At 42.3% G+C, this 18,140-nt stretch overlaps 1 protein-coding gene across 1 annotated transcript in view; it reads left to right on the top strand.

Moving 5' to 3' along the window:
- Positions 1-16,835, top strand: part of LOC124798956 (lysosomal acid glucosylceramidase-like) — an 82,132-nt gene extending 65,297 nt beyond the window's left edge. Inside the window, exon 5 of the mRNA XM_047262490.1 lies at positions 16,698-16,835. Within this exon, the coding sequence (XP_047118446.1) occupies positions 16,698-16,797 (100 nt within the window). The 3' untranslated portion in view covers positions 16,798-16,835. The remainder of the gene's footprint in view (positions 1-16,697) is intronic.
- Positions 16,836-18,140: the final 1,305 nt, after the last annotated feature.

Raw genomic sequence — 18,140 nt, 5'->3', positions numbered from 1 at the left:
AGATACAGAGGTCACACTGAAGAGCAAAATGGGAGGCACATGTGTTTATGTCATTGGACAATCAGCTTAGGTGTTAAACTGGGATATGGTGAAATAAATGAAAATAAAAGTTTGTGATTAGTTGTTTTTTCCCTCTAGTAATATTTTTTAGGTTTGTGTTGACTGCTTATTCAGTTTTGTGCACAATGTTTCAAATACAGAAATATTGTAATTTTCTGTCCAAACTCCAAACAGACTGTTAACAAATGGATCATCAACTTGACAAGAAACCTGAAATATGCCATAACTCAATTATGTGAAGACCACATTATCAATCACACAACAATACTTACCTAATTATTATCGTGAAATAACTTTTGAGTGAGTTAAGACGTTTTGAAACCAACAAAAGTATTTTCTTCGTAGGATGGCATATGAAAATGTGTTTTCCTTTGCTGTTATATGATAAACATTCATTTTACAATCTTTCACTATTATTGTATGAGAAAATAAAGTTATTATCTGTGTATCTAGAGTCAAACAGCTTAGACATATCACAATAAATCATTGCAAAACTTCATTATAAAGAGAAATAAATTTATATTTTTAAAGTTTTAACAAGATACTTCTTGATATACAGTGGGTGATAGGGGATGTGGAGGCTACAGAGAAAGTATTCATTCTTCTCTTTTTGAGAAAGACACATGAAAGAAGAAATAGTGTAAATACTGTAAGTTTTGTGATGTATAATTGCCTCCTCTTTGGTTTCTTGTATGAACAGAAAAATACGCATGAGAAAACTATGACACAAAATACGTATCTCTTATTTACCCCAAGAGATGAAATTCTAAGTACTGCTGATGGACACACATAAGAATAAAAAATAAATGTTCTAGCTCTTGGAACTGTTCATTCTTTCTTCAGGAGGAAATAGGAGTAAGTTGGGGATTATGTAAAAGAAAGGCGGATCACTCAGACCGTAAGTTGAGAGTTGTCATACAAGAGGAGACAAAGTTGAAGAGGGAGACTATTAGGTCAAATGTAGTGGATTGGTAAAAATGTGCTGGCTTCAGTTCAGCAATTCTAGAAAAACTGAGTGAGAGATACGAATGAAATAAGAGTAAGAGAAGTTATAATTGAAATGACTAGTGCAAGATTAGCATAATTATGAAGTAGGCCAATAATGGAAAAGGAGACAGGAACTAATCAGAGACAGAAAGAAATAGGATGGGCAGAGGAGTGGGAGTTACAAGAACAAGAAGAATACAAAGTAACAGATATACATATTGAGTAAATAAATAATTTTAAAAATTTACCAAAAGAAGGGAAAAAAGATATTTGTCTACTCACATCCTCAAAACAGGTAGGTCCTTCCCAGCCTGGGATCTGAGTATCCCAATATTCCTTTCTACCCTTCACCAACCTATTCCTCTTTCATTCCTAAGGAAGGAACTAACAGTTCTAAAAGCTAAGATAGTTATATGTCTATTACCAGTAGTTCAGTTTCATCTCAAGAAAAGAGTACACACTAGCAATTATGTCATTCTATGAAAAGTTAAGTTTAGTTTCTTACAGCAGTAGTAATATTATCGTATTTGTGCTCAAGATGTACATATCTTAAATAGTTTTTGCAAAATTATTAATACTATTTAAGACTTCTGATAAATTTATTGTATATTATGAGCTTGACTAGTGGTTGTGAAAGAACTAACCTCTATTTGTGCTGCAATAACTTAGACCATACTGAATAACCCTTAAAACATTTTTTTTTCAAATAAAGTGTCCTTATAAATTGTTCAATACATAAATTTCATCATACAAAATATTAATACATAAATCACTATTTAATGAAATGTTGTTACTTCATATTACCAATTTATTAACTAATAACTAATTAACATAAGTTTTATAATTAAATAATGGAAAATCAAGAATGACAAAGTGAGAAGGACAGAATAATACTCACCACATAGAAGAGCCATTGGGTGGCAGAAACGCACATTGAAAGAAGACTATTAGATATTTTTAGTTATCATGTTAAGTCCTCCACCAGAAGTAGACAAGACAAAACATACAACTTTCACACATGAATACCTCATGCACACATGCGTGTGCACTTACACACATGCACACACACACACACACACACACACACACACACACACACACACACACACACACACAGCCACTGTCATCTCTGTGTCTGAGGTGAGCAGTGATCTTTGCTGGCATGGTTGGGGGAGGTACAAGATATGCATGGGGGTGGGGGTGGAGGGATATCAAAGTATGGGTGGGGGAGATGCTAGTACTAGCTGCAGGAGTGGATGGGGCGGGACAGGGGCCTGCTAGGTGCAGCATTGCGAGGCTGTGCTGCGAAGAGGGAAGGGGGGGGAGGGGCAGGGGAGAGGGGAGAAGTAGAGAAGGGAAAGGAGTATGCTGTGGTGGAAGGGGATAGGCAAGTAGAGTACAGGGACTAGTGAAAGTTAATGGGGGTTATGGGAATGAAGGATATGTTGCAGAGAAAGTTTATCTGGTAATACAGAAAAGCTGGTGATGGTGGGAAGTGTCCAGATGGCACAGGCAGTGAAGCAGTCATTTAAGTCAAGCATGTCATGTTGGACAGCATGCTCAGCAACTAAGTGGTCCATATGTCTCATGACCACAGTTCTGCAGTGGCTATTCCTGCAGACAGTCAGTCTGTTAGTTGTCTTGTTCTCATACATTGCAGCACAGTAATTACAGCTAATTTCATAGATCACATGGTTGCTGTCATGGGTTTAATTTGGGGAGGGGCAGGGTAGGCAACGGACTGCCACTGGTGAGGGGGGGGGGGGGGGGGAATAGTGGGGAGGATATAGGATATTTCTCATTTCAGGACATGACAAAAGATAATCAAAACCCTGATGGAGAACATGCTTCAGTTGCTCCAGTCCTTAGTGGTTCTGAACCATGAGGAGGGTGCTCACTGTTAGCTGTACATTGGGTATGTTGGGGATAGTAGGTGACTGGGGAGAAAACATAGCAGAACACATTGAACAACCAGAGATAGGATGTTCATATTCACAGGATGTGTACATTAGTATATTCTGCAGAAATGATTAGCATTTCAGTTACCTTGGTTGAGCATGTGTCCTGTTGCCTGGTAGGCACAGCATCCACCATGGGTCATGATAATTTGTTCCACGCATGACGGCATTGACGCATGGACCCATTGTTTTACCACATCCCACACATTTTTGATTGCTGTTGAGTCTGGTGATCTGGTGGGCCAGGACAAAAGGCTGACATCCTGTGACACCAAGAAGGCACGTGCTTGTGCAGCAACATGTCATTGTGCATTGTCTTGGTGAAAAATGATGTCAGGGGTGTTGTGCAGGGTATGGCTATGGGTTGCAGGATGTCAATTACGTAGGTCACACAGGTCACAGTGCCCTAGACACACACCAACTGTGATTTGTAGTTCTACCCAACAGCATCCCACACCATAAGGCCTTGAGTTGGCACTCTATGTCTTGTGTGAATGCAGTCACTATGAAATCACTCCCTCTGTCTGCAGCAATCCAACATGCAACCAAAGAAGCAGAACCTGGATTCATTCAAGAGCACTATCTGGTGCCAGTCCTGCCCAGTAATGTTGTTTCACATACTATTGCCATCTAGCATGTTTTTGCACATCCATCAAAGTTAAGCAGAGAAGTGGATGATGTGCACATAACCCACGCCATAATAAACAATGAGTAACTGTCACTCCTGATAGTGTACAATGTGTTACCCTGTTACACTGTAGTGTCAGAGCTGAGAAGGAAGCAGATCTGTCCTGCAATGTCATTTGGATGAGGTGTCAATCTCTTCTGATTGGGGAGGGGGAGGGGGATCTAACTGGTGTGACCTGACCCATCTTGTTGTGTTCTACAGCCTTCTGTGAATCATTCTGCACATACCCATTGCACTGCCAAAACAGTTCATCCCACATGAGCAGTAATTTCTCAGAGGGATGCATCACATTCTCTCATTCCAATAATTTGCCTTCTTTCAAACTTACCGATTTGAGAGTACAGTTTGTGCATACACGTTCAAGGTATCTTGTAAATCTGCTCAAGTCACGCTGATTTATTGCCTTCAGTTTATAACGATGAGGAGAGCCGCAGGCACATTTTACCGGTGGGTGGTGTTGTGCTGCGATATCAATGTTGACCTTGAACCCGTGGGCTGACATGATTCAAATGCTAATCATTTCTGCCGAACATGCTGATGTACATTTTCTTGTGAATATGAACATCCTATCTCTAGTGCTTCAAGGTTTTTTTTTTTTTTTTTTTTTTTTTTTTTTTTTTTTTTTTTTTTTTTTTTTTTTTTTTTTTTTTTGAACATGAGTGTATTTCATAGATCACATCTATGCTCTTCACTACAGATGTGACAACCATAGGTGATTGCACTCTATGGGACTTCTTGGTATGGAAAGGCTGACAGCTGTCAAAATGGGGGTGTTACTGGAGGTTAGTTTGTTGTGGATGGAGGTATTGATGCAGCCATCCTCGAGGTTGTCATCAAGGAAGGTGGCTTGTTGGACTGAGGAGGACCAGGTGAAGCAAAGGCAGACAAGGTATTGGGGTTCTTGAGTAATGTGGTTAGGGTGTCCCCACCCTTGATCTAGGTCATGAATGTGTGATCAGTGAATCTGAACCAATCTTGGGATCCTGGAAGGATTCCACTAGCAGGCCCCTGAACTGGTTGCTGTATCACAGATTTGTTTGTGAGGATCCCTTCAAAGGGGAAGTAATTGTTGATGAGGAGGCATTTGGACATTGTGACTAGGATGGAGGTTATAGGCACTGGGAAATGCGATGCTCAATTGTGGCAAGGCTATGGCCATTGTGGATGTTAGTGTAGCTGGAGATGGCATCAACACTGATAAACAGAGTGCTGGGTCGTAAAGGAACAAGAACTGTGGACTGTAGGTAGGGCAAATGGTTAGTGCTTCTATAAAGGAGGATAGGTTATGGGTAATAGGCAGAAAGTGATGGTCCACAAGGGCAGAGATCCTCTCTGTGGGCTCACAGTAACTGGCCACAATGGAGTGTCATGGGTGGTTAAATTTATGTGCCCCAGGAAGCATTTAGAAGATAGGAAAGTGGGGAATGATAGAGATCAATTGAGGGGGCAGGTTCTGGAATAGACCTGGGCTGAAAATCCTGCCGAGTCTCTCTGACAGGTGATCTCAGTGGTCCATAACCACATTGGTGGAGCTTTAGTCAGCAGGTAGGGTTATAATGTCAGCATCAGTTTTTAGGTGGTGGACTGTGATCCTTTCTGTGGATTTGAGGTTGGTTTCCATGTTGAGAGATTTGGGGAATGATGGTGAGGCAAGGTTCAAGGTTAAGACATTCTGAAAACTTAACCAGGAATGATTTGGGGGCAGTGGGACAGGATCACAGTGATTGATATGGTTAGTGGGAAAAAAAGTGCACAGACTGGGAAAAATAGTGTTTCCACTGTAGGAACCAGGAGAGTAGGTCTTTAACAATCCCAGCATGAGTAAATTTCGGAGTGGGGCAAAAGTAATGAAGTCTCAGTCTTCGAATTCACCAGACATGGCCCCAGTGACTCTTTTCTGTTCCACAAAATTAATGAAAACATTTAATGGCTTTTATTTACAAGCACAGATCATGTTAAAAATGCATCACTGAGAGAGGTAAAAGCTAGCCTGGCACTCAAGTTCTATAGGTGCTTTAGGGATTTGAAAAAGTTCTGACATACATGTATGATATCTCATGGGAACTATTTTGAGGAGGGTAACATTCATGTAGATGAAGAAATAAGATTGTTTAAAAAAAAATACCCATTAGTTTTGAGCATATCTCATACATAAAAAATGTAGTTAAGTCCCAGGCCCTTCAGGTAATTGTGTTGTGACAGTGCCATGACATTTAACAGTGCTGCCACGACAGTATGCGCAAACGGCAATAGAGGCACTCCGCAACTCGGCTGAGCACGGGATGCCACCTAGCTATGAACGGCGCCGGCCGCATGTCACAGCACGGCAGTCGAATGAGAGATACTGAATTGTTATCATGTAACCAGCTATTGTTTCTAAGTGAGTGTGTTTGAATATCTACGCAATTATTGGTGATTAAAGGTTATAACACTTTTTGGGACGAGGATGGGATATTTCCACTGCGTTGTGGATTTGTGTATTCGTGACGGGGCAGACATGTAACAGCTTATGCAAGCGCTCATTGAACAACAAACACAACTGACGACTGCTATTCAGGCGTTGTCGACGTCGCTTACTCATCGTCTGTCTTCCTGTTCTCCGCCTCCATTCCCTCCTTATGATGAGGCCGCTGAAGACTGGGAGGATTATGAGAAGCGTTTGCCACAACACTTCTTGGCTTTTGGCGTTGTTGACGCTCCTACGTGTAAGTTGTTATTTCTATCTAGGATTTCCCCATGGATCTATCAGCTGCTATCTCAGTTAGCCCCTCTGCGGGAACCTGCCTCCCTGTCCTTCCAAGAAATGTGTGACTTATTGTCTAACTATTACTGCAAAAACACCCACATCCTTGCCACCCGCGTGGTGTTTTACCGGTGTCGTAAACAGCCCCATCAATCTTACCGGGCTTGGGCGGCGGAACTACACGGTCTGAGTAGGAAATGTCAGTTTGTCACGGACACTCATCATGAGTCTTATGCTGATTCAATGGTTAAGGATGCTATTCTATGCCTTGCTCCTCATAAAGAAGTTTGGCAACGTGCCCTACAACTGCCAAACCCATCGTTGTCGGAAGTTCTAAGCATCGCTCAATCCTTTGAAGTGTCTCACGCTGCTGGCGTGCAAATAGATGCATGGTGTGATGTAGACGTTGTACAGTCAACTTTCGACATGGACAATGAAGATGTGGCGGCAGTTCACTCGCGTAAACAGTGTCACGTTGGGCCGCAACGCTCGCAGCGAAAACAGCAACCACAGAAGCAGGTTCGCTCCGCACTTCCTTCTTGTCCATGTTGTTTCCTACAGCATGACAGGGCCGGATGTCCAAAACATTGGGCCACGTGTAATTCATGTAGAAAAAAAAGCCACAATGCTTCTGTGTGTCAGTCCCCCAAAGTTTCTGTCGATGAGGACGAGGCATCGGACATGGATGTTAACTGTGTGCTTTCTCAAACAAATAAGTTGTTTGTTACTGTTCGTGTTCTGGATAAAGACATTCACATCAAGTGGACACTGGCTCTGCAGTAACTCTCATTAATTCTCGCATGTATTTGGAGTTGGGCTCCCCTTCCTTGTCTCCAGTTACGCGAAATCTGAGAACTTATAATAAACAGAAAATTCTTATCATTGGCCAGTTTGATGCTTCCACTGCCTACAAGTCTGTTGTTAGGCCCCTCACGTTTTATGTGGTGGATCATGCGGGCACTGAAAACCTGTTCGGTTATGATGCTCTCCAGTTGTTCGGGTTCTCCATTGATGATGATGTGCACCTCATATCTGAGGATATTCCGTATCAACAGCTGGAGGGATTGTGTTCTGAATTTTCGTCCGTGTTCTCTGCTGGTCTGGGTCATGCCAAGGATTTTGAAGCCCACATTACTCTTAAACCTACAGCTCACCCTAAGTTTTTCCGGGCACGCCCTATTCCGGTGGTGTTGCGTGCGCCTGTCAAGGCTGACATAGACAGGTTAACAGCTTCAGGGATTCTCCTTCCTGTTACCTCCAGTGAACAGGCATCACCAATCATGGTGGTTTCTAAACCAAATGGGAGTCTGCGATTGTGTGGTGATTTTAAAGCCACAATCAACGCTCAGAGCCTCATTGACACTTATGCTCTTCCCTGTCCTGAGGAGTTATTTACCTAGATCGCTGGGGGCCAGTTCATTTCCAAACTTGACTTATCGGAGGTGTACCATCAGTTGCCATTGGATGCTTCTTCCAAGGAATTTCTCGTCATCAACACTCCTTGTGGGTTGTATCAGTACCAGCGGTTACCATTTGGCGTTGCTAGCATGCCGGCCATTTTTCAGCAGTTTTTGGAACAGCTCACGGCATCCGTTCCCGGCTGCATAAACTATCTGGATGACATTGTTGTCACGGGGGCCTCCACTGAGGAGCACCTTTGCAATTTGCGTTCACTGTTTCGGGTTTTGCATTCAGCTGGGTTGAAGTGCAATCTGGACAAGTCACAGTTCTTCCAATCCTCCATTGTATATCTTGGTTTCCACTTGTCCCGTGAGGGTATACGTCCTCTAGGTCAGCATGTTGCGGTCATTACTGCTCTACTCCGGCCGTCTACGGTCGAAGAACTTCAGGTGTTTCTAGGCAAGATTGCTTATTATCACAAATTCATTCCATCTGCGGCAGTGGTAGCTCATCCTCTGCATCAGCTGTTATGCAAAAACGTCCCTTTCTGTTAGTCCGACGAGTGTGAGCAGGCTCTTGTCCACCTGAAGGCTCATTTGCAGTCAGCGCCTTGTCTTGCCACATTCCGTCCGGGTCAGCACTTGGTTCTGGTGACTGACGCGTCACAGTATGGCCTAGGGGCTGTTCTCGCCCATCGGTATGAGGATGGGTCGGAACGACCCATCCCCTATGCTTCCAAGCCCTCAATGATGCGCAACGGCGTTTCTCTCAAATCGAAAAGGAGGTGCTCGCTATCATTTATGCTCTAAAAAGGTTCAGCGTTTTTTTGTATGGTTCTAAGTTTCACCTCATCACCGACCACAAGCCGCTGGTCTCTCTGTTCAGCCCATCGGCGTTGCTTCCGGATAAGGCAGCTCACCGCCTGCAACGTTGGGCCTTATACTTGTCTCGTTTTCACTATGGGATTCACTATCGCCCCACAGCCCAGCACACCAATGCTGACGCATTGTCACGATTGCCGATGGGCCCCAACCCAGTTTTTGATCGTGATGAACTACTCTGTTTCCACATTGATGAGGAAGAACATCGTGCGGTCGAGGGTTTTCCACTTACAGGTTCACAGGTCACGTCGGCTACTGCGCAGGACCTGGTCCTATGTCAGGTGATCGATTTCGTTCATCGGGGTTGGCCGGACAGGACCAAGGGCCGGGCATCGGATCCCCTTCGCAACTACCATGCCTTGCGCCTTCATCTGTCTGTTCGTGATGGTGCATCTCCACGGGTCATGGTGCCAGCCTCTCTTCGCAAAGATGTTCTCAAACTGTTGCATGGCCCGCAGGCACGTTTATTGGCCCGGTATTGATTCGGACATCACCCACATGGTTGCTGCATGTGGTCAGTGTGCTCAACAACTGGCTGCACCTCGTACAATGCCCTCTCCATGGCCTGACCCAGCGCAGCCATGGGAACGGGTGCACGCTGACTTTGCCGGCCCCTTCCTCAGTACTTATTGGCTACTGTTGATTGACGCCTTCTCGAAGTTTCAGTTTGTTGTTCGATGTCCATCGCCCACCACTGCTGCGATGACGCTGGCTTTGTCCAAAATCTTTGTGCTAGAAGGCCTTCCATCCATGATCGTCACGGACAATGGCCCTCAGTTCTCTTCGCAGGCCTTCCATGATTTTTGTACTGGACAATGGATTCATCATGTTACAGCACCGCCCTTCCATTCGCAGTCGAATGGGGAGGTCGAGCGCCTTGTCTGCACTTTCAAAAGCCGGATGGAAAAATTCCTTAGTGATTTTTCCACAGATGACGCTCTGCTGCATTTTCTGAGTTCTTATCGCTTCACGCCTCTGTGTGATTGCAGCCCTGCTGAACTCTTGCATGGCCGCCAACTGCGCACTCTACTGCACCTGCTTCACCCTGTCAGGCCTTGTGCTGTGTCCCCTAGTGCAGGAAAATACTCGGCGGGCACATGGGTATGGATCTCGCCCTAAATGGATTCCAGGGGTGGTCAAGGCTCTTCGCGGCCGCCAGCTTTGTGAAATACGTACAGATGATGGCATGGTTGTTCGCCATTACGACCAGATGCGCCCACGAGTGGTGGCCACGCCGGTGCCACCACCCCTTCCTTCGCCTCCACCAGCCCGAGAAGCCAGTCCTGTCGCTGCTGCCAATCTACCATATGTGTTGATGCAGCCGACGTCGCTACCACTTCGGAGTATGCCGGAACTGGCCCCAGTCGCAATGCCACCTTCTCCAGGACCCATCTCGCTGGAGCACACCTCCAGGTCCATGACACCTATGGATGCTGCTCCGGAGTTTTCACCCGTCATCTCGTCCAGGAGGCACGTTCCACGCACGAGCTTCCGTCTTGGACATTTTCGACCATACTCTCGTGTCTCTCCATGGGATCTTCTCGGGGCCTCACAAGAGGCCATGGATGTCTCCACACTGTCCATGTCTCCAAGGAAGTGAGTGTTTTTTTTTTTCAAGGGGGGAAAAGTGTCGTGACAGTGCCACGACATTTAACAGTGCCGCCACGGCAGTATGTGCAAACGGTGATAGAGGCACTCCGCTACTCGGCTGAGCGCAGGAGTGCCACCTAGCTACGAATGGCGCTGGCCGCATGTCACGGCATGGAAGTCGAATGAGAGATACTGAGTTGTTATCATGTAACCAGCTAATGTTTCTAAGTGAGTTTTTTTGAATATCCATGCAATTATTGGTGATTAAAGGTTATAACAAATTGATATTGATTTGAATAGTGCTTTGAATTTCATGTCAAAGTAGTGTGTGAGGGAATATGTCAAAGTAGTATGTGAGGGAATAAATAAGATACTAGTACTAAGAATTTGTAGGTCCCCAGCATGAAATATCTTACATTCTATATACACTGCTGGAAAAAAATTAATACACCTGGATAGATGATGTTGATTTTGATCCAGTGACAGTGCATGTAACTTGGAGACAGTAGATGTACTGACAGAGGTTTCAATGTTGTCCACCAACAGTTAGTATAGTGTACTAGTACTAAGAATTTGTAGCCCACAGCATGACATATCCTACATTGTATATACACTGCTGGAAAAAAAGAAATAATACACCTGGAAAGAAGATGTTAATTTTGATCCAATGACAGTGCATGTAACTTGGGTAGTAGATGTACTGACACAGGTTTCAATGTCGTCCACCAACAGTTGGTATAATGATATAGCTGTCAGAGAACCTCTGTGTCTACCCTTTAATAGGGATTGCTCACAGCCAGAAGGCCCATAGTGGCGCAGAAGTGTGAAACAAGCAAGCAAACATGCCCTGGAGGTGAACTTGTGCTTTCTACGGCCAGCTGAGTGAGTTTGAAAGAAGTCAGATTGTTGCCTTCCGAGTGGTGGGATGGTTCTTTCAGAGAACTGTCACAAAAGTTGTACAAAGATTCTGGTATCAGTGGACACTTGAACATTCTCACACCCACAGATGAGATTCTAGACATGCCTGCCAGGATCGTCGGATTGTAAGAGCAGCATTGGCAGATCATACAGCTAGCACAGCACAGATAAGAGGACTTCTGAGTCCAGATGTGTTATAAGCAGTGGGACTACTGTTACACTCATATCTAGCCTGTCTTCCACAGCTTTGATGTGCATGGCTTGAATGGTGTCAACAGAGGATAACTTTGAAAATTGAATAGCATGATGTGGTCTTCAGCAATGAAAGCAGATTTTGGTTGTATGCCAGTGATGGTCATTTGCATATATGATATAGACATGGTGAGCACTGTCTCATAGAGTGCATTTGTCCAAGAAACACTGGCTCATCTGGGGTGTGATAAGCTACAGCTTTCATTCACCTCTGATGTTTCTCGAGGAGATGCTAACCAGCTCACAGTGTGTGCAGAATGGTGTTAGACCCTTTCTTTTGGCATTCTTGCAATACTAAGGTGATGTATTAGTCCAACAGTACAATGCTTGCCCACACACTGCCTGTGAAACTCAACATGCTCTGCAAAATTTGCAGCGACTTCTCAGGTTAGCACAATCTGTGGACTTATCTCTAAATAAGCATGTGTGGCATATGATGGAACAAGATGGGACTCGAGCAATTCATCAACCAACGATCCATGCAAAACTACATGAACAGGTAGAGGGGGCGTGGCATACTGTACCCCAGGACAGTGTTTGCCTTCTGTATGATTGACTGGATGCCAGAGTCAGTTCCTGTATTGCTGCCTGTGGAGGCTGCACCACAAAGTAATACGAGTATTTCAGCATGGGTCGATACCTGGTACTTCAGAACTGCTTATGCTATTGATCTGTAAATTTAATCATTTCATGTACACTATAGACACTGTTGCAACAATAAATTTTGAGTGAACTGAAAACCTCTGAAAGGGTGTAATAATTTTTATTCTGGCACTGTAGCAGATAAAGGTAAAGACAGAGCTAATAGAGGTAGACAGTCTTAACTAGAGGATAATATTTTGTAGAGACATTAATATTGATTTTATATCATATAGTACTGACTGAGGACACCCAGAGCTTTTTTATGTGAAGCTAAGGATTATTTGCCATGGTAAGGTGACCAACCAGGACTACAGGATATAGTGCAATGGCCATTGACAATTTATTTTCACACTCAACAACCTTAATTTATTTGTATGTAAGATAGTCAATGGTTTATCCAACTGTAATGGCCAGTGGTTAGCCATAGACAAGGTCAGCAGATGAAGCTCCAATGTCTTCTTTCAATGTCACTTGCAGGCTAAATAGTATCAGCAGGAATGCTTCAGTCCAGTGTTGCAGCAAGTTAGGGATGCTTTCAGTGTCCTATGGAGCTGATTGATCATGCTATTATATGCCAGATGATTGCTGGTAGTCCTGTGTACGTGAGTGTCACACAGTCAGGTGATGTGTATGAATAGTACACAGTCAAAATCACGAGTGCAGGCTGTTGTCACATGGCTGGGACAGGCAAAGCTGCCATCCTGGTCTTGGCAGTCAGCTGTGGGTATTGTATATGGCATACAAGTGAAGCAATCCATCACTGTCAGCAAGTAACATTTGTCATGGACAACGAAAGCAGGCCCACAATGTCCACATTAAAAATGGAATGTTACATTAGGAAAGGTGCTGGTGGGTGCATGACTGTGCCTCCCAGCTTTGGCACACTGTTAGGCAGTGTAAGTGTGTGCCTACTGATGGCAGTCTTTCCAAAGGCCTGGCCACACAAAATGCATGGCCATGAGCAACACAAGAAGCCCTAGTTGTACAAAATGAATGGCCATGAAGAACACAGTGGTGTTGATGCCAGAGTTTGTGAAGTCGTCTAGCATCTTGTAGTGGCCAAGGAAATCTGCACTCAGTGTTGACACATTGACATCAGCTACAGTGAATATCCACATGAATGTGTAGCACAGCCTGAGGTACAGTTCTCAGTGGTGCGTGCTGTACATGATTGTGGTGGGATTTTTAGCTGCCATAAGCGACAGCACCTCAGCAGTCCTGTGTTACCTCAGCATAATTTGTGAGAATGTTGACAAGTCAGAACTTTTGTAGATTAGAAATTTCATGCTGCAACCCCTTCCATTATGAAGAGATGCTTAGATATCACACTACAGCAGGGTGCATCTAAGCCCCATTGCAGCTAAAGTTTGTGCTAGCACATGGTGGCTGACACTTCACCACATACTTGCTGAAGCAGGTGTGCTACCAGCTGCTGTTCCATCATTGCCAGACTACTGCTAGAAGGGGTAGTTCTGCATTGCCATTTGCATGAGTCAGATCGCCAGCAGCTGGATATGCTGCTACTACAGTGCCTGCTACTGTCTTGCTGTGAGTGCACCAACTGGTTGACCTGCATTGTTAGTGGTGCCATCTGGGCAGCCAGACTATGGAGCAGATGGTGCAGGTTGGTGCCCACAGGGGCACTGGAAGCATGTGTCACCACAGTGTGAACGCGGAAGTCAGGGCTATGGCATCGTAGGCTGCCACAGCTGCAGTATAAGGAAATGTTGCCTGCATGTCATGTACCAAGTTGGTCAGGTCCACAACAGCATCCAGCTGCATTTCTATCTGTGTGGAAATGATGGCTTGCACTTCAGCTGGGAGGCTGTGCACCCAGGTAGTACACAGCAATGAGTCTAAAACTATATCAGACAGTGCTGTTCTCTGCAGCTGGTGAGGGAACTAAAATGGCCTTCTGTCACTACAATCCTCTTGCTGTAGCAACTTATGAAGCCGTTGCTCTTGGAGTGATGAAAGTTGTCAGATTAATTCCTCCTTCAACCATTTGTATAAACACTGTGTTAGTGGGGCACTGATTATGTACTGCATTTCATCTATGTAATTTTTCTCAAGCTGACTAACAACATTTTATACTTTGGCGAGGTCATTAATGACATTGTTACTCAAGAAAACTGATTTCACATGTCTGAACCACATGAATGGATCACAGGGTCAAAAGGACAATGGTTTAACCAATACCTCTCCTGTGCTTGTCACCATTCCAGTAACAGTAGGAGATGTTGGTGTGGTGGCACTTTGCTTGTACAAAGTTTTCTTTAACTGGCACTTGGTGAGCAGAGTCCATGTGTGCATGACATGCCTGTAGCTCACTCTCCAGCCTCTGTTTGCATGCATCAGCTCTTCTAATATCTCTTGCAATTCCTCTGTGCTTGCCATCTTGTGTCAGAACCAAGGTCTCACACAAAAGGTGGGGGGGATGGACACCAAAAACAACTCATATGTTCTAAGTTTGAAATAGTGTCCATGTGTGGTTGTGGATAATTACAAATTACTTGTTTGCAAAATAAAGTTCACCATATTTGATGTCAGCGGCCATAGGGAACACAAAAGAAAAATAGAAAACTTTGTGAGTGAAGCACACACTTGAAAAATGTTCATACAAAAATTTGATGAATTGTCCACCAGCAAGGCAAGGATGTAAGTGTTAATCCACTTTCTGTTCCATATAACTCATACAAATAGAAGTTTGTCATCACATGTTAGTCTACAACTACAACGTACAGCTCAGCCATGCTGTAACTTAGATCCCATCAAGAATGAGAATCTTCAGAGGTTTGGAACAAGTCAAGATATCTATTCACAAAAGACAAGCAAACCACTGAAACATAATCTCCACACCATATTAACCATAAGCTTTTACTACATTGCTTAAGACTATTCATGCTTATATCTATTAAATTTTAGACCATAAATTAGAAAGAAAGCTGCTACTTGTAAAAAGTTGCTGCTGACTCAGTTATGTTTAAACAGTTGAGTTGTTGTTTGTGTCCTAGTGCTAGCTTAATATTTTCTTGATTCCACTGGCATGTTTCAAAGAAAATAGTTATTTACAGCTTTACTTAGTTTACAATACATTACTACTTATGCAAATTCACAGTGAATGCTGCTACTTGGTATTTAAAGAAACAGGACTTTTCCATCCCAGAACTAATACTCAGATAATTTATAGAAAGAGTAGCTAATGAGATATCTTTTTATTTCCTTCTGAAATGGTTGAGATTGTCAGTTTCATGTTTTACTTTAGATGACAGTTTGTCAAATTCCTTTGTGTTAGAGTACTTAATTCCACTCTGAACTCTGCACAACGACACAATATTTACATGAAAATAATTTTTATGCCTTTATTTGGGTCACCAGAAATTTACTTTTATTGTCAGTAACAAAAACTATGAATAAATAAATCCACTGGTAACTGAGTGTAAGGATTCCAGAAGCCTTAAAAGGAACTCTACAACCAGAGTGGTTATGTATTTTACACAATATGCTTTCTGCTCATTTCTGATGAATAAATAAATGCTTTATATATTTTATGTCCACTGTCCCAGAAAATACATCCATTAGGCAATACATGATAAACCAACATTGTTGTCTTTAAGTCACACAAAGAGAGATACTCCTAAGAACAAAGTGCACTGGATGGAGCTTCTTTGTCAATATACCTGTGTGTTGACTCTATTTCAACTTACATTCCAGCTGTACTCCTAGGGATTTTATACAGGGTGCTTCATTTATGGTATGACTGTTAATGACAACTCACCTGCCGGGCTGGCTGAGTGGTTCTAGGCGCTACAGTCTGGAACCGTGCGACCGCTACGGTCGCAGGTTCGAATCCTGCCTCGGGCATGGATGTATGTGACATCCTTAGGTTAGTTAGGTTTACGTAGTTCTAAGTTCTAAGGGACTGGTGACCTCAGAAGTTAAGTCCCATAGTGCTCAGAGCCATTTTAACCATTTAATGACAAATTCTAGTGCTGATAAGTCATTCTACATGTATGAATTTGCATAACACAAGTCTTTCTGAAGTCAAGACTTAAACTGTTTGCTATGATCCAATTGCATCCTGTTCAGCTATTATATGAGCTTTGTCTGATAGAGCCAGGTTTTGAGCCTTGATTAGTATGCTTGTGTCATTAGCAAATACTGCAGTCTTTGAACCATTCTTTAAAGACATGGACATAATCTATGTACGTTAAAAGTAACAGCGGACCCATAGCCAAACTGTGTGGGATCCCACATGTTTTGCTCCTGTCTTTTGAGTTAAGTTTCATGCCTGTTACATAATCTATCAATAACAATCCTTGCTTTCAGTTACTGGTAAACAACTATTACCTATAAATATTACCAATACACATCCTAACTTAAGGCAAAATTTACACATATTTGAAAGGTATTAAAGACTTAATTCTGATAATTACCAATGTTGCAATGTTATAATGATCATCTATTTCATCAATTTTTATCAAACTTTGCACTTGATAAAGTACACTACTGGTAAGATTATAATAAGGTTTTCTTTTTCTTTCATTGATCTGACTGCTGATATTTCTGTGTTGTAGGAGAGATCATAATACAAAGGTAACAATTGCAGACCCGGATCGTGGCTACATTACTATTTCAGTTCCCAAGAGATCTTTCAACACTCTAATGTACTGGTAATGTACATTTGTGGCACTTTTAATAGTGCCTGGAATTTGTGAGAATGATGACTAAAATTGTTGAAGGATATGGAAGCTTAATATCTGTATAAAAATGTTAAATCTATTTTTTCCTTACACAATAAAGAACACAAGTAATGATTAAAAAACCTATTTTGTTACAACAAGTACAAACACATTAACAAAATAGTGATGTTTTTACTTTTTTACCCTCAGTTAGCTAAACCAGTAAGTAAGTTTCCAAATGAACAGTACAGTATTCTTTGTCAGTGTTTGTAGTAGTATTCCTGGTGAACTGTACAATTTGTAAAACCTTAGTTTCAAATCAACCGTCATCTATTATTGTGCTAATACAGTAGCCTCCTTTGAAATCTAAGTTAGTGGACTGCATGTAGTCTATGAAATGAGATAAAGTCACTGCATGTAGACATACACATGTAACATCAAACATTTTCACGTAAAAAAGATTATTTACACAATATATAAGTTTACATGTTATCCATTATTATGTATGGTTTCATGCTGCATGTTAACAAAGAAGTGTTAGTTGTGCCTTTGATTTGATGCACATGCAATGTTGTTGATATTCTTTTGTGAGTTTTGTTATTCATACAGCAAAATAACTGATGATGGTAAAAGTAAAGAGGATTTTGTATAAAAAGAAAAGTGTTTCGAGATAGAAGAAGTTTGCTAACACAGAGTGTAAACTAAGAGTTAGAAAGTATTTTCTGAAAGCATGTGTCTGAAGTGTGACCTTCTATGGAAGTGAAACACAGACAATGAACAGCAGAGTTAAGAGAAAAACAGAAGCTTTTGAAATTTGGGGTTACAAAAGAATGCTGAAGATTAGATGAGTACGTTTTGTAGCTAATAAAGAGTTACTGCATCAAATTAAGATGAAAAGAACATTATTGCACAGAGTAACTAAAATAAGGATATCCTGAATTAACAAGAAATAGTTAAGTTGGAAATGGTGAAATTCGCAGAGAAAGACCAATGCCTGAGAATAGTTAACAGGTTCAAATTAATGTACAAGGCAGTCGTTATGCAGAAATGAAGATACTTGCAAGGGACAGACTGGAAGGGGAGCTGCTTCAAAACCATGTTCCGAATGAAGATAAAATAACAACAAGAATTTTTTTTTCACATGCTACCTGCACCTTAGAATGGATATAAAGTACTCTTTGAATTACAGGCCCTTTAACTGCTCAAAGCCTGGAAAATTTATTTCTTATGCGTATGTTGGTATATGATAATGGACTGAGGTAGACAGCATGGATTACTTGGTATTATTATTATTGTAATATTGGGTAACATATTCTGAATAATATGTGATATAATTAT

The sequence above is a fragment of the Schistocerca piceifrons genome, chromosome 5, assembly GCF_021461385.2.
Source record: "Schistocerca piceifrons isolate TAMUIC-IGC-003096 chromosome 5, iqSchPice1.1, whole genome shotgun sequence".
Taxonomy (NCBI): Eukaryota; Metazoa; Arthropoda; class Insecta; order Orthoptera; family Acrididae; genus Schistocerca; species Schistocerca piceifrons.
Note: the sequence above shows the minus strand (reverse complement) of the source record. Positions and strands in the feature narration are given on the sequence as shown.